The sequence below is a fragment of the Geotrypetes seraphini genome, chromosome 3 (genome assembly GCF_902459505.1).
Source record: "Geotrypetes seraphini chromosome 3, aGeoSer1.1, whole genome shotgun sequence".
In the NCBI taxonomy this organism is placed as follows: Eukaryota; Metazoa; Chordata; class Amphibia; order Gymnophiona; family Dermophiidae; genus Geotrypetes; species Geotrypetes seraphini.
The window spans coordinates 125,886,521-125,910,990 of NC_047086.1; the positions used below are offsets into that span (position 1 = coordinate 125,886,521).

The window sequence follows — 24,470 nt, forward strand, 5'->3', positions numbered from 1 at the left end:
ACGGAGGCAAGCCTGCTGGCCATACGTGTGAGGAGCCGTCCGGTCCAACTTGGAAAGTAAGACTAAGGGGGTTCCGGGGTGGGAGGGTTCGTTGGGGGGGGGTCCAGCAGGAGGGGTTGGGTACCCTCCTGCCGGCGATCTTAGGGGAGGCCATTGGGAGGACCGGCAGGAGGGGTTTGGGTACCCTTCTGCTGCGATTGTCGGGAGGGCCGTTGGGGGGGTCTACAGGAGGGGTTGGGTGCCCTCCTGCCGTGATCGCTGGGGGGAGGGGAGACTTGCAGCCGTAGCCGCGGTCACTATGCTAATCACGGCAGGGAGATCTTTGCCGCGATTAGGTACAGCGGCCGCGTCTACTTACCATATAGGCTAACATTGTAAGCATTTAAAGTACATGTCGTGTTTGTTTTTGCATTGCTAGCCCCAGGGGTGGTGGAAGATTAGTGATTGAAAAACTGTATGAAAAATAACTATTTTAAATTTAGTGATCAAAATGTGTCAGTTTTGAGAATTTATATTAATTAATTTTTTCTCTGCGTGTTTTGTTTTTGTATAGTTATTAACTAATATTTAACTAAGTTTTAAAGTTTTAAAGTTTTAAAGAATGTTTCCTTTATACGTAAATAAAGAAAAGTGAATGGGATTGCAGTGGCGGTGACGGGGCGGTGAATGGGGTGGCAGTGGCGGTGACGGGGCGGTGAAGAGGATGGTGAGACGGGGACGGGGCGGTGACGGGGATGGTGAGACGGGGACGGGGCGGTGACGGGGATGGTGAGACGGGGACGGGGCGGTGACGGGGACCAATTTTTTCACCGTGTCATTCTCTATTCAGAGGCTTATTCAAATAAAGAATTAGAGGGTTTGAAGTTTTTAAATTCAATCAAGGGACCAAAAATTCCTGATCATATAAAAGGTAGCCTAGAGGCGCCTATTTCATTGAAAGAATTACAAGCAGTGTTGAAGTCCCTTAGAGTTGGATCCACTCCAGGTGGTGACGGTTTCACTCTAGAGTTTTACAAAGCATTCCAAATTACCCTATTACCTCATCTATTAAATTTATATCAGGCTCAACTGACTAAAGGTTGCATTACAGGTACTATGGCAGAATCTTTAACAATTGTCTTACCGAAGCCAAATAAAGATCCTATGTTGGTTTCAAATTATAGGCTCATTTCTTTGATTAATGTAGATGAAAAATTGCTAGCTAAGTTATTGGCTTTACGCTTGGCCAAGGTTCTCCCTTATATTATTGGTATGCACCAAATGGGGTTCGTTGCTCATAGACATTCTTCAAACAACACTAGAATGGCTTTCCACATGTTAAATTTAACAAAAGCCATGGATGATCCGGCCTTCTCTGTGTCCTTGGATGCAGAGAAGGCCTTTGATCGTGTGGAATGGACCTTCATGTATCAAGCAATAGATTGGTTTCGTATAGGTTATGGATTTATACAAATGATTCAAACCTTGTACAGTTCCCCCTCTGCCAGATTATATATTAACTAGTCTTATAGCCCGTTACATTAACGGGTGCTAGAATATATGTGTGTGTGTCTCTCTTTATTTCTTTCTCTCTCTCTCTCCTTAGCCGCTTTCTTTCTTTCTGTCTTTCTTTTTCCTTGGCTGTCCATCACCACCCCTTGCCTGCTCCCCCTGTCCATTGTCCCTTCCTTTTACCTCCCCTGTGTCCACCACCACCCCTTCACAGCTCTCCTTATTAGCAGCAGCCCTTCTCCCTTTGTTTTACCTCCCCCCTGTCCAGCAGCACCTTCCTTCTCCCCCTGTCCAACATTAGGGCTCCGTTCCTTTTTCTTCACCCCCCCTGTCTATCAGCACCTCTTTCCTTCTCCCCCTGTCCAGCAGTAGGCGTCCCTTCATTTTTCTCCCCCCCCCCCTCCTTCTTATCCCTATGGTACACTTACCTTGCTTTGCCCCTGATCAGAGGTTCCCGACAGCCGCCCAGTTGCCCATTGGAAAAGTTCCCTCTGCGGCATCCCGCACCCTCCTGACGCGACTCCCGCTGTCTTTCTTTCTGTCTATCTCTGTCCCTGGCCCCCTTTGTCTGTTTGTCTTTCTGTATATCTCCCTGCCCCTGTGTCTTTCTTCTTTTCTTTCTGTCTCCCTTCCTCCCTCTGTCTGTCTGTCCGAAGCAGCATTTCCTCCCCCTCCATTTCCCTCCCCCCACACCAGTTCCCTGTGCAGCAGCATTAGCGTTTCCTCTACCCCCTTTCCCTTCCCACAGTCGCGACTACAAACGCGGGCCCGAGTTCTTTGCCGCCCCCCCCCTTCCCTTCCTGCGGGCCTGACTACACATGGCGATTCAAGCAGCGTGTGCAGCAGTCTTCACACGCTGCTTCGGATCCTTCTACTGCCCTGATTTACTCTGGCACGTCCGGAGCACATCAGGGCAGTAGAAGGGCCCGAAGCAGCGTGTGAAGACTGCTGCACACGCTGCTTAAATCGCCAGTCGGGCCCGCAGTAAGGGAAGGGGGGGCGGCAAATGACTCGGGTCCCGGGCAGTGGAAAGTTGCTGTGCTCCTCTCCTCCCAGACCCCCCCCCCGGTCCTGTCTCGGTCCCACTAAACCGGCTGGCAATAACGAAGCCAGACATCACGGGGGCTTTCCCTCATGCTAAATCGCTATAGGCTCTGCCGGTCTCGATCCCGCCCCTCAAAATCAAGAAGTAACTTCAGAGATGGGCAGGATCGAGACCGGCAGAGCCTTTAGCAATTTGGCAAAAGGGAAGAATCCATGGCATCTGGCTTTGTTATTGCCAGCTGGTTTAACAGGGACAGGACCGAAGACAGGACTGCTCACAAACCGGATGTGCCACAGGACTCGGTGTTCACTCCCTCTGTGACGGTTCGTCTTCTGCCAGTGACGTACTAAGCGCGCATGCGCAGTCGTGCAGTCACACCACTACAGAAAAGGGATCAGGGAACATGGGTCGCTAGTGCGCATGCGCGGGCTAGCATTTTATTATTTAAGATAATACTTTTTCGGAACGTTTTTGTCTGGAGAGGGGAGTTAGGCAAGGTGTCCACTATCTCCTTTGCTTTTTGATATAGTACTGGAACTCTTATTATTGGCTATTCAGCAGGCAAAGGAGATCCATGGTATTCCTTATGCAGGTTGGGACTATAAAGTCTCTGCGTAAGCATGTGACATTTTGCTTCATTTGAGAAATCCTGAAACAACCATTCCACATTTACTAGATTTGATTGAAAGATTTGGAAAATTTTCAGGGTATAAAATAAATTGGAGTAAATCAGAAGTTCTTCCGCTAAATGTCCATTGCCCAAAAGGATTGTTTGATTCATTCCCCTTTCTTTGGAAGGAAGAGGGTATAAAGTATTTAGGAATTTGGATTTATAAAATGCTGGAGGAAATGATGAAAGTAAATGAAAAATATTTATTGCTAAAGGTCACGGAGATGTGTGAGCAATGGAACCCCTTACATCTATCTTAGTGGGGGAGAGTCCAAAATGTTAAGATGATGATTTTGGCTTTAGTTTGCTACCAAATGAGTATGTTACCAGTGGTTTTTCAGGGGTCCTTTTATAAAAAGTTAAATAGTATTCTCACCAAATTTATTTGGCTAGGGAAAACTGAGAGTTGCTCTAGTATCTTTACAAAGATCAATTGTGGAGGGTGGGGTAAATTTTCCCAACTTTTATAGGTACCATCAAACCTATAAAATGCGTCAAGGTATGTATTGGATCCTCTCCTAGCTCATGGAAAGTCTTCTTGATTGGTTATGGCTGGAATGGCAGCTCCTGTCTCCACTGAGATTGTCACGTTTTGAGTATCAAGATGCCTAGGCTGTATAAGGACAATCAAATGTTATTAAGATACATGGCAAACTTTAAAATATATTAATAATTTGATAAATATTCTGATTCATAAATCCACTTGTCGGTCCCTCTGGCTGAACTCCAAGATCCAAATTGGTGGGTTTAAGGTCATCTGGAAGCACTGGATGCAGGCAAGTATACGCACTTTAGATGATGTTATATCAGATGGTCAGCTGCTTGACTTTTCACAATTGCAACACAAATTTGGTCTTAATAAATCACAAAATTATAGATGGTTGCAGTTGAAGCAGGCCATTCAGGAGTGGTTCCCTGATTGGAAAAATCTTAAAAATCAATATAGCTTGCCAGTCTTATGTTTTCAGGCAGACTTCCTGGGACACCAGGCCGCTCAGTGGTATAAATTAATATCTAGATTTTTGAATAAGAAACCAAAGACTGGTCTTTGTGACATTTGGAGCATTGATATAAAGCAACAGATTACTGTGTCTCAATGGCCACGAATTTGGACTTGGAGGATGAAATGTACGGTGTCTGCTTCTATGAGACAAACATGGTTTTTCTTTTTACATAGAGCTTTTTGGACCCCAGTTCATTTACATAAAGTAGATAGTTCCAAGTCTAATAGATGCTGGCACTGTTATCTCGAAGCTGGGACGTTGGATCATTTATTATACTATTGTTCCTTGATACTAAAATTTTGGAGATCTATTTGGGATCGTTAATAATTTATTAGAGAATCCAGTGGCATTATCGTATGATATCATTTTATTTGGTACATTTATGAGAGTGAAGAGTCAACTATCTGTGAGAAATAACAAACTTGTTCGGTGCAGTCAGTCAGTTGTGAGTTATGGTTGAGAGAAGGTGTGTTTTAAAGTGTGCTATAAAACATGGATCATGAACAACGTATTAACATGAAATTTTGTTTCAAACTGCAAAAAAATGCTAAAGAAACACATGAAATGTTAAAATTAGTTTATGGTGATGATGCAGTGACCATGAAGACAGTTTACAAGTGATTTGAGTGATTTCAAAATGGTTATGAATCGGTTGAAGACAAAGAGAGATCGGGACATCCTTCCACACCAAAAACCCAAGAGAATATTGAAAGAGTAAGTGACATAATTTGATCAAACAGGTGACTTGACTATGAAGTAAATTTCTGAGAATCTGAACATCTCTTCTGGATCTGTTCAAAAAATTTTAACAACAGATTTGAATATGAGAAATGAGCAAACGGTTTCATCCACCATCATGACAATGCTCCGTGTCACATATAATGTAATGTAATGTAATGATATTAGTGACTTATATTCCGCCTTTACCTTGCAGTTCTAAGCGGATTACAGTATAAGACAGCTGGACATATCCAGGAAGTTACAATTTAGGGGATGTTTATCACTTCTGGTTTGGCAATTTCTGTCAAATAAAAACATAATGGTGTGTCCTCATCTACCTTATTCACCAGATCTGGAACCATGAGACTTCTGGCTCTTCCCCAAGGTCAAAATGACCATGAAAGGTAAACGTTTTGAATCGATTCAGGACATTGAGGTAGCCACAACAGTGCAACTAAAGACACTCACGAAAGAGAACTTCCAGAACTGCTTCAGACAGTGGCAATAATGATGGGATAAATGTGTTCAAAGCAAGGGGGAATATTTTGAGGTAAATTAATAGTAATGTGTGTTACTGTCATAATTTTTTTATTTAAACACTGTATTTTTTTAAAATTACACCTCATAATTCAGGAATGGGAGAGAGTCCACTACCCTAACTACCCTTTCTCAGTCCTGCCCTTTCCTCCCTTTTCACCATCCCTTACCACTCACTATCCATCACTACTTCATTCATCAGATCCATTTTGAGAGGAAGTTAGCAATGTGGGCGACCATTAAATTGAATTATTTTAGCACAGGGTCCCAATTTTATGCAATGAGATCCTAAGCTAAAATAGGACAGCTTGTGGTAAAATAACCCATCTTAATGGTAGCCCACATTGATAACTTCCCTCCCCCATAAAATTTAAGCAAAACTACTCTCCAGCTTCCATCCATCCACCCACCTCCTATCACATTAATACTTGCCTCTTGGTACAATTGGTAGGTTGTCTACTGCACAGTTCTTCAACCGCTGGTCCACAGACCGGTGCCGGTCCGCAGAAAGTTCCTGCTGGTCCACGCAGGGCCGGTGAGATGGACGCCGTTAAATTTCCTGCCCCGGTGGTGTTCGCGGAAATCTTCTGTTCCTCCCAGCCTCGGGCGATCAAAACAGGCTGCCGACGTCGGGCATTCCCTCTGTGAGTCTCGCCTATGCGTAAACAGGAAGTTGGAACAAAATAGGCGGGACTCAGAGAGGGAAGGTCCTGACGTCGGCAGCCTGTCTTGAATGCTGCCCCTGCCGAGTCGCCGAAGAGGGCCGCGGGGAAGCTGCAAGTAGAAGGGAGATGGTCAGCGTGTGCGGTGGGGGCAGTGTGTGGATAGGGGCCATCAGCAGCATCTATGCTGAGAGTCTGCCCACGTGCAGGATGCAGCGGGTAGGGGCCTCCGGCTCGTCTTGGGCGGCAGAGCCTGCGTGCAAAGCTGTTTTTGCCGGCTTGGGGGGAGGGAGGTCGCGAATGTGCAGAGCACAGCAGGAATAAGATCATGGGGAGCCTTCAACAGTGGCTGTCTTCTCTCCTAGCAGCTCTGTACTTACCAGGGCAGTGATTCACTTTGGCAACTTCCCCTTTCCTCGGGGGGAAGGGGGGGCAACGGACCCAAGGCTGCCTAAGGAAATCACTGCTGCAGGCAATACTGAGAGCTACTGGAAGGAGAGGAAGCCACTGTTGGAGGCTGTGAAGCTGCTGGATAAAGGGAGAGCTGCTACTGCACCTGGAGGGAGGTAGAAAGAGAGATGCTGCTGGGAGGGGAAGAGGGAAAGGGATGGGAAGAGAGCTACTGTTGGATAGGGGGGAGGAGGGAAGGGAGAAGGAAAAAAGGAAGGAAACAGCTGGCAGGGAGATTAGAGGAGGGAAAGGGGAGAGACAGGAATGAGAAAGTAGAGAGAGATTGATGCTGGAAAGGGGGTCAGCAGAGAAATGAGAGAGGGATAAAGATGCTAGATCTGGTGTAGGAGAGATAAAAATGAAGAAAGCAGTGAAGCTGGAATGAATGATGGAAAAAGGAGAGAGGAGGCACAGGCTGGATGGAAAGGAGAGAGGGGCAAAGAAAGAAGTCAGAAACATATGGAAGGGGGAGAGGCCAGACAGTGGATGGAACGGGCAGACACTGGAAGGAAGAGTGGAAAGAAGATGAAAGCAGAGACCACAAAAGGTAGAAAAAATCATTTTATTTCTATTTTGTCATTACAATATATCAGATTTGAAATATATATCCTGCTAGAGACATAACTGGGGACTGCAAAGCCTAACACTATTCCTATCATGTGTGACTGCAGTATTCTGTTAGCATGATATTTCTGTGTAGCATTTTGTAATAATTTGGCCTTGTTCAGTTTTCTTGATAGTAGAGGGGATATATGTGAAGAGGAGACAGGGGTTTTGTTGGTCCTTGCTCTTAATATTTATATTTATAAAATGACAATTGTACAGAATATTGTTTCTTTTTATAATTTAATAAAATACGTTCAATATAAAATCATAACTGAGGCTTGTGCAGATGGGATCAGATGGTTTGTGGGGACCGAGCTTGCGGAGACGGAGCGAAAATGTGTTTTTTTATTTCGGTCTTAATAGTTTGCCGGTCCACAAAATAATTCTTTTATTTCTGCCGGTCCACTGGTGTAAAAAGGTTGAAGAACACTGGTCTACTGCACCTACGATGTCAGTTTGAATCTGCTATTAGTGTGGGATGTCTGTTAGGTAGCCGATCTCTGACCAAATCAGCCATCCATCCACTTTTGGCCTGTAAATGAGTACCTGGCCTTAGCCAGGGGTTAAAGATAATATGAGAAGAAAAAGAGCTAATAGTCTGCCAATAAATCATCACTATAAATGTAGTTGAAACTGACTCCAATAAATTTTAGTGTCTACAGTTGAGTGATCAACAAGATTTTCAGTATGCTCAGAGATATGAAACTCCAAGAAGGGAAGGGGTTGCCCCCCTTTTTCCCCCGGTATGAGTTTACTGTCCAGTCATTGCGAACTTCATAGTATTTGATCACTTTTTGAGACAATATATGTGTGTAGTTTATATTATTTGTAACTTTGTTAAACTTTTGGTGGAATTCCCTATGTCACATGTATAAAATGGAAAGATTTTTTGCAATACAGCAAGGATGTTTTAGGAAATTTCAAGATGTGTGGGAACCATTAACAAATTATTGTACTGATTAGATGACATTTTTTTCTTTAAATTACAGGTTTAATTATGAGGGGGGAGGGGGATAATTTTATTATTATATAGTGTACAATGTATGTGATTATATAATAGGAAGGGGTGGGAAGGGTGGGTAATAATAGCATATTATTTATTATCTTGATGTTTATTAAGTGATATATTTATGATTAATTTGTCTTAACATATTAATACACTTATTATACGTTTGAAAATGAATAAAGAATTTTAAAAAACTTGGTTTTCTTAAATAAATCTTTCTTTTTCTTTATATTAATAATTTCTCTTGATTTGCATATAGACAGAGATATCATCAAATGATTGAATAAACACTTCACTTATCTTTAAGTAATCTGGGGGGTCCCAATGTGGCCCTGTTTCGGAATCTGCTTCAGGATAAAAAATTCTCAATTGGTACACAAGTATAACCTATCTCCAACAGAAAGAGATCTGAACAAATGACTTAGGGGGTCTTTTACTAAGGCATGCTAGCCGATTTAGTATTGACAATCCTGCCACTCAGTTTCTTCTGAACTTTTCCTATTTAGCTGGCAGGGTACATGTTCCCAGCACAGATGGTGTGAGGGTACTCAATGCCTTAGGCCAATGGTCTTCATTAGTTTTTAAGCTGGGGCCACTTTGAATTCTAATGACAAGAGTCACCCGTGCAGGGCTATGTCACTGCTGACAAGTGTGTGTCAATGACATCCATCTCCATCGGCCTACTTCCAAATTTCATGGGGAGGGGGGGGGGTATCCTCAAGGTTGTGAGCATTTCCAAATGTACAGTATACTCTTTTGTCTATTGAGAAATGCTTTGTCCTTAAAGAATGTGGTTCCAAGTTTATTCAAAATGGGTTATACCGCCAAATCAAACTTCTTGGTGGTTTATAACATATTAAAAGGGTATAACATAAAATGGTAATTCTCAAGAGTAAAAACATAGAGTAAAACCAGCAAATTAGTAACAAAATTACTAAAACAAGACTGGAATTAAGGTAGAACTACATAATTGATAGGAAAGAACAATGAAGGGGAATCACAATAGAGAGGGGAGACATATGTTCTTTTGAAAAGAAAAAGAATCAAAATTAGGTACTCCTCCCATCCACTTTCCTTTATGTACCCTGAGCCTGAGTAGAGAAGCAGATAGCAAAGAAAAACAGAGAGACAACAGGGACCACCACTGGCTCCTGGGCCTTGCATTGAAAATACTACCTTAGGCAAGCCTGCAGCCTTGTGCCCCACCAATTAACTTTCAGGCCCCTTAGCCCCCTTGTCTCCCATCAATCATGATCACAAAACCACTCCTCCCAGCTGGTAAAAGTACCCCTTCTTGTTTCGTTTCCTGTGTAGTTGTCAGGACTTTTGTTTTTGATTGCAGTTGCTCTTTGGCATGCCCCAGAAACTGCTGCCCTAGGCGACTGCGTAGTCCTGCTTAGTGGTTGGGCCAGCCCTTGCTCCTGGGCTGCTATGTGCTGGAGTTATGGACTGTACACTATGCGGTGCAGTAAGAGCAGGCTCTACAAACACAGCCTGCCCCCTCCCCCAAAAATACCACATGCACAGACGGCATATTATTAAAGATCCATGAAAGAATAATGGCAAATCAGTCTTTTTCAGTTATACATTTTTATTTTCTATTAGGTACAATACTAAAATAAACACAAATTAAAAAAAAGTTTTATTAAAACAAAACTGTACAAAAAAGCAGTATACTACATTTTAATTACAGAACAGTCTACTGTCCAAAAGGCACTAATCCAGAATAGGAGATACAATGATACAGGACTCATTTTAACTAGTTTCTTAATCAATACAATAGAGCACTTGTTTCTTTGCCCATTCACATATGGAAACAAGAACTTTGCTACAGTCATTACACATTGTTATAAGTATGAGCCCTACATAGAAAGATGCAGTAGCACTCTCCCCTTGACAGGACATGGTGGCTCAGGTGGAAAAGGAGCCATTCGGTGTTTGGATGGGGGCAAAGCTACTCTGAGACAGCCCAGAACATTTAAGTACTCAGAATTACTGGGGGAAAACAGCTTTTTCATTGTCTAAGTTACTCTTGCCTGCTAATCTCAGAAAACGTCATATCAACCCTACCAAAACATTTAAACTAAGATAAGCTAAGCTTAATTCCTTTACTCTTTCTTAAAACATAGAATTTCTTAGTTAAACCTAAACCTACCTATGGGGCAATGGTAGCATCACCTGACTAATGTGCTAACAGCAGCGGTGTGTATCTTATGGCTAAGTTGTCTTCTGAACGGTCATTTAAAATGGACTGATCCATCAATTAATGTCTTTTTTCCTATAAATGAGCACTGGCAATGGATGATAACAAAGATTACTGGATCATCTGTTTAATATAATTATGAGCAATTTTGCCCTCCTTTTACCAAACCGTGAAAGCGTTTTTTGGCGCCAGCTGACACGTTGAATGCAGTATGCTGCTCTGACACAAGAACTCTATATGCATCGGAGCAGCGCACAGCATTCAGTGCACTGGCCGGCGCTAAAACCACTTTTGCGGTTTTGTAAAAAAAAAAAAAAAAAGGGGGGAGGGGGTGTTAAGTCTTTTAAAAGGGTTTAGTGTTTTATGTTGTCTGGCATAGTGACAAGTCCATTAGGGGCTCCAGTGGTGATATAGACCATGAATCAAGAAAAAATAATCCTAAAATGGACTGAGCAGCCTTTAACTTTCATTTGTTTTTATGTGTCAGACTACTGGAGTGGAACAAGCTGCCTTTGTATTTAAGGCATCTGACAAATTTGCAAGAATTTAAGCAAATCTTAAAAAAATAAATAAAAAATCTATTTTTGTAATAATAGATTTTGTTTAGTTAGTGAAGTTTGCTTGTATAGTGATTGTTTTATTATGTGAAGGAAGACTAGAAATACTAAATTAAACTTTTAAAGTAATGTGTGATTTGCCTGGTTTTAGGAATCCTAGGAAACGTTTTACTAAGGTGCACTTACAGAATTAGAGGGGATTCATGAAAGGGAATTAAGCACGTTATTGCTTGCTAACCGCTAACGATGCCCATTATATTCCACGCACGTACTTAATGCCCTTTCATGAATCCCCCCCCCCCCGTAGCATGTGCTAAATGCCATGAAGCCCATAGGTATACAATGGACTGAATGGCATTCAGCACACGCTAATCATTAATGCTTCCTAAATCCATTAGTGCACCTTATTAAAAGACCCCTTAGTTTATAAAGACTATCTCTGAATCAATAGCACTAGGTGGATGAAGTCCTAGAGAAGGAATATGTTGAGCTGCCTCTTAGCTCTGTGACCTGTACCACAGCTATCATGTACTCCAGTGATGACCAAAAATGTGGATGCTTATAGGCGAATTACGCTGAAGCTGTCGACCCGTTTGATACAGAGCAGGAACTCAGTCAGCTGGAATACAAGTCAGCAAAATATAGGGCTCCTTTTACAAAGCCACGTTAGCGGTTTAACGGGCGTAATAGCGTGTGCTAAACTGCCGGCCGCGCTAGCTGCTACCGCCTCCTCTTGAGCAGGCGGTAGTTTTTCAGCTAGCGCGGGGGTTAGCGTGTGATAAAAAGTCGCATGCGATAAAGTCGCTAATGCGGCTTCGTAAAAGGAGCCCCATAATGTAACTGTTGAAAAATCTAATTCTGTTATATAAACCGCAGTTCATCCCATCACCGTCAGACCTGATAAATAGTGTTATCAAAAGAAGGAGTAAGAGGAATTTATTAAGATTAATCAGGTGGCAGATAAAGCTACCAAGATCTTTAGAAAAGCGTCTTCTTTTGTTCCAAAACATTTCATTCTTGCAGAATATTAATGTTTTAAATTCTGAAAGCTCCATTAGGTTAGTAATGGCAGAACAAGTTGAGGAACTTCTGTTGTGTTCATTATCAGACCTCACTGCTCACTGTCATATAATAGAGCCCAAAACATATGGATCAAGAGGAGAGCTCTAGAACAGGGTTGTAAAATCAAAAAGATGTGCCCTTTTCATTTCCTAATGGATAAAAATAACATTAGAAGAAACAATGAGGAAAGAGATGTAAAATCCAAGGAGGAATCCATAAAATGTTAATTTAATAGTTTTTCACAAAATCTTTTCTAGAAAAGAAAGGCAAACCACACATTAATGGGCTACGGTGTGAGGAAATCTCTTTCTCAGGGGCCTTCAGAAAATGCCATTAATTGTGCTGTGGACACATGAAGGATTTTTAAATCATGAAAATAAGTATTTTTAAATAAGAGATGATCATATTTTTCTTTTCTTCTCAAATTTCTATATAAATATTAAATATCAAGGCATTACATTGTAGCACTAACTTATTGCCAACTGTAGTGTATAGTTTTACTGGTTGTACCTCTGCGTGGAAAAAGCCATCTTCTATGAGTAACATAAGTACATCCTGCCAAAGTGGACCCTTTTTAAAGCTTTACGGCTTAATCCTCGAATTCTCATTTTCATGGCTGGTCTCCGTGTTGGGTCTGAAAGGGGCTATGTGTTTCTAGCCTGTTTCTCAACCCTGCAGTGAAGGCACACCTTGCCTGCCTTGCAGGACCATTCTGAGCTATAGCTGTGCCTTCTGCGACCCCCCCACTAGCACCCTCTATTCCACCCATTTCACACTGCCAATGAGAGGAGACAGTGGGTGGGAAGCAATTTTTTGCACCTTCCATATTTGTATTGTGTGGTTGTATGGCATGGAACTACGGTAATACTCCTACTTATTTCAGCTATCTGGTGTTCAGGATATCTACAACTAACCATGCGTGAGACAGATTTGCATACAGTAGAGACCCTGCAACTGTAGATCAGTCTCAAACATTGTTGTAGTGGCTATTCTGAAAGCCAAACTGATTAAGGGTGCCTTCCAGAACATGACTGCAAACCATTCTGACTATGTTCCTCCCATTACTTTACCGAGTCAATTGCCACCCATGTTGCCAAAGTAAACTCATGCAACTGAGAGATTCTGCTCCTGCCATGGTACTTTCTTTCTCCTTATTAACCTATTTCATTCAGGCAGGGTGAAGGGAACCACTAGCGAGAGTGCCAAGACTGCAGTGAGCTTAGATGATAAGAGCACAGTTTGGCACTACAGAATACTCCGCCACTTATGTCTCCCTCCCTCCACTACCTCTCCAACTCCCGGGAAGACTCGCATGAGTAGCACAATGTACGGGGGAGACATCTTCATGTCTGGTGGAAGAAGATCTACCAGCACATGAAAGCTGTAGCCTGTTGACGGGGAGAGAGATACTGCAACTTGAAGATCAGTGTCATATTACATAGAAGACAAGAGACAAGCAGCTGGATCTTAACAAAAATAAGTAACAAAGAAATGTGATTCAAAAAAATCTTTTCTCACGTCATTCTATACTACATCCTCCTTCTGCTTAGCAGAAAATTTGTACGTACACAAAAATACAAATACACAGTTTTGTAGAACAGTCTGATTTTTGATATATTTATATATATTTATATTTATATGGGTGGCAGGTTAGTTCATTATATAGAGCTTTTTGCACTTTTGGCTCATATGCAACAAGGCTTATAAAGTCAGCTTTAGCTTTCATTCAGATTTTTTAAATATATTTTATAGCTTTTTAACAATTGTTTTCGCATTTAAAAGCAGCATCTGATATGCGACAGGAGTAGTTGTGGTTAGGACAGAATTAGGTCAAGAGGTTATTTTTATTTTTGAGAATATACATTCCAGTGTGGTTGGAGCGAAAGGAGATTCTGTATGTTGCACTATGAGGATGACATATTTACCCCTTGAGGTAGACTGAATCCCTAAGAGCATACTGAGACACAGGTGCAATTTCCACCAGGGGTACAGAGCATGGAATATGAGTGGACTGAACCGACCTTCAGAACCTTGGCACCTGATGGATGCAATAACTTCAGCAGAGATCCCTTGCAGTGATCCCAGCATAAGCACTGCTGGCCATTCACAGCATTGAGGGCACATCAATTGAGTTTGTAGGTGTCGCACATGAAGAAAGAGGAAGCACATAGTTCTGAAGTGAAACCTGGGGGTCTTTAGCTTCCTTGCACTTGGCTTCTGTTGGCAAAGTCTAAACCAGCTACACTAAAACCACAATCTTTCCTTTGAAAACTAGACTTCATTTGCTAATTCTAGAGAGGTCACAACCAATACTCACATATAAATAAATCTGTACTAAATGGAGCAATGCCCTTTTTCCTTGCTTGTGAAAATTGTATCTTCCATGCACTGTGCAATATTTCAAAAGTACACACGATAAGCAATCGCTCCTATTCTTCATCAATTCAAAATTAACGAAATTCTTTAAGCTACTAGTCTATAACTGCTTTAATCCCCAGGCTATCTAGGTATCTCCTTTGCATACTGGGAAGTATTGTTTCTCAACATTTTTACCCTAAAAGGGTATGACTTTTTTTGTTACGCAACTGTCCTAATATTTTTTTTATTTTATTTTTTTGCTATAAAGAAATTTAATTTTTAAAAAATAAACTGTTTAAAACATGACATACAGTATATGATAATAAATATGCGCGTCTTTGAAAACATAACAAACCAAAGAACCTGAGTTGTACTTGCATCTTCCTTTGCAATCCCGGTGCATGACCTCTCTTTGGAGGCTGTGAATTTATGAGCACCGAAGTGGTTCGTCTTCTAGTCAGTGTAGAGAGACCACATCAATTGTCACGCTGCTCTGGCTACAGCTGCACTTACCGGCACAGGGGACTTGCGGAGGAGATGGTTAAAGAGGTTCAATACTAGCGTTAAAAGAGCATTGCCATTTGCTACATGAAACATTAACACTGAATGGATGATATTCTTTTAACATACATTGTTCATCAAATACAGTCAATTATTGAAGAATTATAGCTTACAATAAAGTCTATTAAATTAGCTGCAGCAGGGTACAAAGTCTAACCTGGAGTTTCTGTTTTATAATATGTGTCCACCAATCTTCACATAAAGAGCAATAATCAAATCTCATTTTTAGCCTCTGACATGGACTTTTTCATTATTGCCTACTATAGAAGGATAAAGGTTCGCATGGATCCCACCAACATATGTACTTCCTGGGAGAGGATTAGCTTAGCATAGTTTAGCTTTGGAAAAAAAACAAGAACACATGCACTGAATGCAGTAATCAAAGTAAAACAGTACTTGTATGCTTTGTTTTTATTGCAGCAAACTCCAAGGTTTGTTTAAACGTGGGCGGTTTTGGTTATCTAGTCCATAATGTGTATTGAGCTGCATCGCCAAGTTCACATGACGCACACATCCAGTATATTGACTTTTTAAGTGACAACTTAAAATTCTTTAACCGTTTTTCCTAGAAGCTGGCTCAATGACCAGGCTATTCCCTGATATCACGAATACTGGATGCAAATGCTACCACGGCACCCTAGGCAAACTTTCTGCTTTGTACTCCCCCCCCCCCCCAAAAAAAAAAATTTCTTTTTAGTCTCCTAGGCCCTTCCGAACAATAATTAAACTCAACAATCATCAGACATCATACCTTTAAATAACAAACGGTTCAAAGCTGAAGGTCACGGTTTCTCAGCTTGTGCGGCCGTCAGCATCAAATTTGTTTTGACTTCAGCTGCTCTTTGCCATTGTCTGCCCCCTCCTTTCCCGGAAGGTGCCACACTAGGTGACTGCCTTGTTTGCCTGATGGCTAAAGCTAGCCCTGAATGCTACTGCATTACATGGAAAATTGAGCTTTCCAACCACACTTTGTTTTCATTAATGGCTTGTTTTTGTCATATCTTATTGCATCATCACTTACTGTAACTTATAAGGAAATTATTTGTGTGTACATTCATCTCACTGGCAGTTTTTCTTGCATATCTATATTTGTTAGTATTGGTAGAGTGACCATAAACAGCATGGACTAATGAAAACCAAAGTGTTTTTGACTTGCTAAAATTTAGAGCCCTCAGTTGCACTTTCTGGTATTTTATTTCCTTTAGATTATGCACTAAGTAGTGTTTCCAAAAGCAGAAACCTGAAATGATCCAATGCCATCATTTAATCGACCTGCGCTGGCTTATGTCGATCTTTCTATTCTGAAACTACACATTAAGAATGCAAGCCACCCAAGAAAACAAGACATGAAATATGAAAACTACAGTTGAAGGTCATCTAAAGATAAAATACACCAGAATTCTCCTTCTCTTTAGAAATCCGTAAGGCTCTCTACTTCTCATTCTGGTTTCAGTAATTCACAAACTTTTTCAGCAGCTATACTGAAAGATAACAACACTGACGTTTGTAGAAGTGAATTGTAATAGGTGGACCTAGGACGAAAATGGCTGTGGTCTCATTGAACTAAAGATGAAATGAGAGGTAGGAGAAGTCTTCAATTTAAGGTCCTTTAAAGTTTTGCCAGAGCTACATAAGATCCTCCCTTCCCCCCCAATCAAAAGAAGTCTAACAAGTAAAGCTTGACTCGAAAGGGGACAAGCAGGACTTCATTCTTTTACCTTGAGATGGGAAAGGGGAAAGAGATGTCAAGCTTATATTTTCAGCTGATTTCACAGTTCTATTTCTTGCTTAGGCACTTTTATAATATACAAATAAAATTAAGTATTTCACTCTATGTTTCACATACAGTAAGGGAAGAATCCAGGGGCCCATGTAGACAAAATCTCAATCATGTTTTTTTCCAGTTGGTGCAGAGGTTATAGCTAACTTCTGATTTTCCCTTAGAAGTAGTACTGGAACATCTCTGTTTTTGCTATATAAATCCTATATATCTTAAAAAAATAAAGCCTCTGAGAGACAGCGTACTTCACAAGAAAACAGCAAGTTGAAAGCATGGCTAACTCAAAGATTAGGAGCTTAACCCTTCGCAATCTAAATTAATGAAGACAAATGTACAAGCTCACTATTTTTTTTTAAAACTCTATACCATCTTAAGTAGTTATCTATTTTCAAGACTGGTTAACAGTGAAATTATCTATAAGGGTTAGGCTCTTTGGCCCAGATTCTCTAAATGGCGCTGGTGTTTTAAGCACTGGTAAGACCCAAACTCAGTAAAAAAAAAAAAAAAAATGCCATTGAAACGTTTCAAACTGAGTTTCAAGGCACCTAAACAATGGGCACCATAATCCCGCCTCCATGAACGCTTTAGACTGCCTAACACTACTGTGGGCGTGGTTAACACCAGAAGTGGCATTAGGTGACCTAAAGCGACCATAGAGGTGCGATTCATATCATAGGTAGGCGCTGGAATTGTAGGCTAGGAAAACCCTAGCCTATATTACCGGTGCCTACCTTTGCTGGAGGTGCAATTCTGTACCCATTGCGTGATTGACATGCAATTGAGGGTCTCCAACAATGGTGCCAGTTACAGAATCCGGACTTCGATCTCCAATGCTAAACCTACCTTTACTCACTTGCAATGTGAGAAAGCACCAGCAGAATGGCCCATTGTCTTATTTAGGAATAAAGTTAGCAGTCATATCATCTTGTCACCTTGAAAGCAAGTTGGGGGATTTGTTTTTGCCTTTAAGAACATAAAACTAGCCATACTAGATCTGACCAATGGTCTATCTAGCCCAGTATCTTTCCACAGTGGCCAATCCAGGCCACAAGTACCAGGCAAAAACCCAAATAGTAGCAACAGCAGAAACTCAAATCTCTGAATTTCCAGTTCCACAATGGAAACATGGCTTGAAGTTTTAAAGCACAAAAATAAAGGTTAGTGAAAACCAAATATATAAAAGGAGGAACCTGCAGTCACAACCCTAACCTAATGGATGGTTATCATCTGCCATCATTAAGTATGTGGTCATGTGATTCATGCGAATTAAAAAGGAGAAAAAAAAAATCAGCTATTCAACCTAAATCTTACAAAACATGAGAAGCACCATTTCTGGTACACGCTTGTGACCTTTAACCACAAATCAAATGTCTCCAAAGCACACATGCATCTTTTGTTTCTCAACTCTTTGAATTGAAACACTCTTGTTGACATTACTTTTAAAGACTAACACATTCTGCATAGATGTCCATAACAGCAATAATGCCTTTTTAAGAAGGTGTTTATGGATTAGAAGTGGGCCTCAAATGGTAACTTGCCTGAGTTTTTCTTTGGCCTTTTCCAGACCAAGAATTTGTTTATAAGTTATTACTTTCAAGACACCAAAAGACTGCACATATTTCCTCAGACTCACTAAGCGGCCAAAAAAGCAAACAGGATGCTAGGAATTATTTAAAAAGGGATGGTTAACAAAACTAAGAATGTTATAATGCCCCTGTATTGCTCCATGGTGCAACCTCATCTGGGGTATTGCATTCAATTCTGGTCTCCTTATCTCAAGAAAGATATAGTGGTGCTAGAAAAGGTTCAAAGAAGAGCGACCAAGATGGTAAAGGGGATGGAACTCCTCTCGTATGAGGAAAGACTAAAACGGTTAGGGTTCTTCAGCTTGGAAAAGAGATGGCTGAGGGGAAATATAATTGAAGTCTACAAAATCCTGAGTGGAGTAAAATGGGTACAAGTGGATCGATTTTTCACTCTGTCAAAAATTACAGGGGACACTCGATGAAGTTACAGGTAAATACTTTTAAAAACCAATAGGAGGAAATTTTTTTTTTTACTCAGAGAATAGTTAAGCTTTGGAATGTGTTGCCAGAGGTTGTGGTAAGAGCGGATAGCACAGCTAGTTTTAAGAAAGGTCTGGACCAGGGGTGCCTAAAAGGTCAATCACGATCGACCAGTAGATCACAAAGGCAACATGAGTCGATCACAGAGCCCATCCTGGGCTTCGCGATAGAGTCGCATTGCCTTTGCGTTCTGTTCTCCCTGCTTCACCGATGCCAGGCCAGGCACATACAAGTACTGGGCCCACAGCCTTTCCCCCCCCCCCTGACATCAATTTTGATGTTGCAGAGGAAGTTCTGGGCCAGCTAATCACTGCCTGGCTGGCCTAGAACTTCTCCAATATCAGAATTAACGTCAGGGGGAAAGACTTGTGGGCCCAGCGCTTGTACATCAGAGAAGCAGGGAGAAATCGGGGTGGTGGCTTGGGGGGGCAGGGAGAAAGACAGACAGAAAGAAAGAAAGAAAGGGAGGGAGGGCAGGGAGAGAGAAAGAAAGAAAGACAATAAGAAAAAAGGGGGCAGAGAGAGAGAAAGTAAGACAGAAAGAAAGAAAGGGGGGATAGAGAGAAAGGGGAGAGGCAGGGCGAGAGAAAGAAAGGGGAGGGAGGGCAGGGAGAGAGGAAGAAAAAGTTGGACTCATAGAGGGACAGAGAGAGATGTTGGTTGGGGAATGGAATCAGGTCTGGAGGAGAGGCAGAAAGAAAGAAATATTGTATTTACAGTCAGAAGAAAGAAGTGTAACCAGAGACTCATGAAATCACCAGACAGCAAAGGTAGGAAAAATGATTTTATTTTAAATTTAGTGATAAAAATGTGTCCGAATTTATATCTGCTGTCTGTATTTTGCACTATGGCCCCCTTTTACTCAACCGCGATAGTGGTTTTTAGCTCAGAGAGGCTATGAGCTTCGGGATCAGCTGCTTCTATGAATTAGCTAGAGGAGTTACCGGTGAAAGCCATAGAACTGAAAACAGCAGTTACAGTAGATGAGTGACAACCATGCACAAAGGTGCTGTAATTTATACTTCAAGGGATACTTCTGGTAACTCTAGTAGCTAGTTTCATAATTTTTTGTGGCTTGTAACTGCCTCTTTTTTCATTGGGACTTTATGCTAGCAGCATACAAATTTGCAGCCTAAAACAGCACTGGGAATGGATACGTGTTTGAAAGTTTAGAAGATCCCCAGTGAAATAGGTTTGGCAATGAACATTTCCAGCAGCACAGGGATCAATGGCAGGATCTGTCAAAATGGTGCTATGAGCCCCACAGACTCTATGTCTTTTCTAAGTTTTATCAAGGCTTCAACCAGAGGCACTGGAGGATATACGTAATGGAGGCCTCACTGAAAGGAGATAATCTCTGTTGTGTAAATTCATTAGACTAGTTTGTCTTCAGTTTTAATCTTTTTTTTCCAAGCTTATTGCAAAGCAATTAAATCAAGACTGTGTAGTGATGATTCCACCCTCCCACACACACACCTTGTTGCCAAAAAAGAAAATTAAAATGAATTTGGAAGAAACAGGAAGCCTAGTGATTAGATCAGACCTAGGCTCAAATTTTGCTTCTTATCATCTTGTTACCCACTTAGAATGAAAGATCCAGATCTCTGGAACAGAGACTTGGAAATGTATGTAATTAGTTGTAAAGCATCATGAACATAAGAATAGCTTTACTGGGTCAGACCAATAGAAACACAGAAACATAATGGCAGATAAAGGCCAAATGGCCCATCTAGTCTGCCCATCCGCAATAACTATTATCTCTGTCCCTCTCTGAGAAATCCCACATGCCTATCCCTGGCCCTCTTGAATTCAGACACAGTCTCTTTCTCCATCTCCTCTTCCGGGAGATTGTTCCATGCATCTACCACCCTTTCTGTAAAAAAGTATTTCCTCAGATTACTCTGAAGCCTATCACCTCTTAACTTCATCCTATGCCCTCTCATTGCAGAGTTTCCTTTCAAATGAAAGAGACTCAACTCATGCACATTTATATTACATAGGTATTTAAACGTCTCTAGCCCAGTAGCCCGTCCTCACACTCGCCAATCCTGGCCAAAACCCAAGGAGTAGTAATATTCCAAGCAGTGGCTTCTCAATAACGGACTAAGGACTTTTTCATCCTGGTTTAGGATGTTATATAAATGGTAAAATAATTATTTAAACAAGAAAAAAAATCCCAGACACTAGAGTCAATGCAATCTAGTGCAAGACTGTTCACTTGCAGATTGAAGTCTGTAACTCTGCTGATCTGTATAGCTATAGCTAGCAAGGATCAGAGTTAGCATTTGAAGGAAAAGCCTTCAAAAGACCCTCTGTACAACAGGAAGTAGTACTGGTGGCTTCTCTCTGAGCTACACTCAGAACACATTCCCCCAGCAAGATGCTACGAGATCCCATACCACAGATGGAGCTGTTTGTTCTTGGATGGATTAAAGAAGACCTTTGCTACTACACTATAACGTCACCAGAACTACACAACTGATTACAACACCTCTCTGCAATTTTACGTGCATGGTATGATGGTCATTTACACTGAATAGCCTCTATTTTACAAGTATGATTTTATAGCCATGTGAAAATTAGAGAACAACAATAACGGAGCGTGAACAAATGATCAATAAGAGATAAAAAAAGGCATTACACTAGTCATCTTCTATGCTTCCTTGGTTACATTTTTAGAAAGACAACAGGTCTCTTTTTACACTTTTTATAAAGGCACATGAGCAATAGTGCTCATACCACAGCTATGAAACATATTCAGATGATATTCAAAAACATTTGTGGGGTCAGGAGCCAATATTAATTGGGTAAGCACTTTTCTTAAAAATTCATTGTCAGTTAATAGAAAAGATTTGGCCAGACAATTGGAGACTGGTCCAAAATGCATTAATTTATATTTAGAAGGAGCTGTGGATGTTCCAGAGGCAGGGCTAAGACTTATGCAGACACTAGCTATATTCAGCCGCTATCTAGATAAATGTATCTGTTTAAGAGGAACACGTAATCAACACTCCTCATTTTAAATGGATAACTTACCCATTTAACATGAAGTTATCTGTTAAGATGTGTTATTTTACTATTAACCTGTTATTATTTATTTTAAAATTTTCTATACCGTTTACAGCTAAACGGTTAACAAAATGTACAAACATAGTTTTAAAAACATAATAAAATAAACATACAAACAAGCCTTAAAATTCATAGCAAAAAAAGACTAACATAACTTTGCATAAAAGCAGAGCTTAAGAGACATGGGTAAAAATTAATAGCATATCATAGATACGGATTAATAGCGTATCTGTAGATCATAAACAGTTTATCAGGTTTGCCAAAAAAAAGATATGTCTAAAAGGAAAGCATCGACAAACAACTGTGTTTTAAGTAATTTTCTAAACATACCCCTCTCACAACAGTTCCGTATCTGCCCTACCAGGGAGTTCCAAATCTTAACTCCTACACAATAAAAGGTCTTTTTGCCAGTGTCGACTAACCTTGGATTCACAGTCGTCTTCAGTAAGGCCAAGTTCTCAGTAACTAGACCTTATTGCATAAATGGAACCTATGCTAAAACAGTACAAGTTGGTGGTAAAATAACACAACTTAACAGCAGTTCACACTGATAACTACAACCTTAAGTTTAAGACCGCATCTGACGTAAACAGAGAGGTCCACTGAATCCCGGGCACAAAGATAATCTACTTATCTTTAGGTGGTAGCCCCAGGTTTGAATATTGACCCCTTAAATCCTTATTCCAGAAATTCTTCAAGCCGCCTCAAAGCAATGCTCCTGGAAGCAGCCACGTTGGTAGGAATGACAAACTACCTCAACTCACTGTGTTCAACCAGTCCATAAGAAAGGACATCATACACTACAAGTGCCAATCAGATCCCATTTCATATGAAGCAGTTTGTAATATCGTTCTGATCATGACTATTGCCAACAGTTCAGTGTAAATTATCTTTTAAACCAACAGAGAGTGAAGTCCCCCCTTTTGCGGTGTGTACTTTCAAACAGCAAAAATCAAGTACGGCATTGGAAAGTATAATATCATTTTCTTAGAACTCCTTACCATTCAATGTGAATATAACAAAAAATACTGCCTTATCTGGTTTTCTTTCAATTTCTAGTTTTGGAAAATTTTGAACATAATTCAAAGTTAACCAGGATTTGTACAGGAAATATAAAGATCAAAGCAACTAGGAAAATGAAAAGGGGGGAAATAATGTAGTTGTGTGGTCAGAAGGCTTCAAAAATGTAGAGGAAACTTTTGGGGGAAAATGAAAGAATTCAAGGAAAATAGTTAAATCAACAGCTTTAATACATAGTATTTCTGTTGAAAATACAACTACTCTAATATTCCTAAGTTTTTACCCAGGGAAGATTTAGGGCTCCTTTTGCAAAGCCGCGGTAATAGTTTAACGCGCGTAATAGCGCATGATAAACTACCGGCCGCGCTATCTGCTACAGCCTCCTCTTGAGCAGGCGGTAGTTTTTCGGCTAGCGCAGGGGTTGGCGTGTGATTAAAAGTTGCGGGCATTAAAGCCGCTACCGCGGCTTAGAGGCCAAAAAGCTAAATAAAACACCAGAAAAAAACCTCCCTCCCTCCAAAAATGCCCAGATGAAAGTGAATGCTTTCTCCTGAAATTTCACCAAATATTTACAGGGAAACTTAAAGACAAAATCTGCACCAATGGCCATAAGCTGCTGGTGTAAGGACATAAAACTTTTTCTTTTAACTTGTGTGGCCTTACAAATGTCAGGAAAGACTCTCACTTTATGGCCAAGGCCACAAAATGAATGGTAAACAGCTTTATCCATTTCTAATGCAAAACCGCCATCAGTGAAGCCCTTTCCCTCCTTCATCCTGCAATTGTTCTAGTCTATGAGTAAGAGTCACACTCTCAAAGGATAATTGTCCCTTATTTTCTTCTTCCTCATGACAGCTCCTTTCGAATTTTGCAACAGGGCATCGTTAATGTCAGTTTAGAAAAGGTATTGGGTAGACAGTAGCTACGAGAGCTACTTAAATCATGGTACAGAAAATTAGCCTTTCTTAGTTGTTGTATCATTAGATGACTGTTGTGCAAGCTCCAAACCACAGACTGCAGTTACAAGCTGTCCTACAAAGCAGATGGATAGTGAATATCCTGCTTACTTGAAGACATTTCTTGACCCAACAAAAACAACCAGCTAGAAAACAAGTAAAGTGCAAGGGGTTGGGATCTTTGCAACATGAAGGTGCTAACATTTGGCAAAAACAAAGGCTTGCCACTGGACAATCATAGAAATAACTCAGTGCCCCAGACTATGGCTCACAAGCTGAAGAATTGCATGAACTCCAAAATCCTAAGAGGTTCCTAATTGTTACTTACAATGAATATTTTAAAAAGACAAGCAACGAAGAAGTGGCCCAAAAATCTAGAAGGAACTAATTAAAGTCCCTTCTCCTGAGACTGCAGACTTAATTTCCAGTTCCCTAACAGTCAAGGGTCAGCTGATTTTTGAGTGAAAGAGAACTTTTTTCTCTTGGGTAGCATATTAGGTAATACAGACTATACTGCAGGTGCTAATACCAAATGGTCTGCACTGTAGCATATTCTTGTCTCTGTATATACAAAACACACAGTTCAAAATAGGCTTTTGTAACTGGTGGTATAATCTCCTTTGGGAACTTAAGAATATCACATGCAT

The 24,470-nt window shown here is 40.9% G+C and overlaps 1 protein-coding gene across 1 annotated transcript in view; it reads left to right on the forward strand.

Annotated features, from left to right (window-relative positions):
* Positions 1-6,030, forward strand: part of KIF13B (kinesin family member 13B) — a 485,412-nt gene extending 479,382 nt beyond the window's left edge. Inside the window, exon 40 of the mRNA XM_033935468.1 lies at positions 5,281-6,030. Within this exon, the coding sequence (XP_033791359.1) occupies positions 5,281-5,294 (14 nt within the window). The 3' untranslated portion in view covers positions 5,295-6,030. The remainder of the gene's footprint in view (positions 1-5,280) is intronic.
* The last annotated feature ends 18,440 nt before the right edge of the window (positions 6,031-24,470 follow it).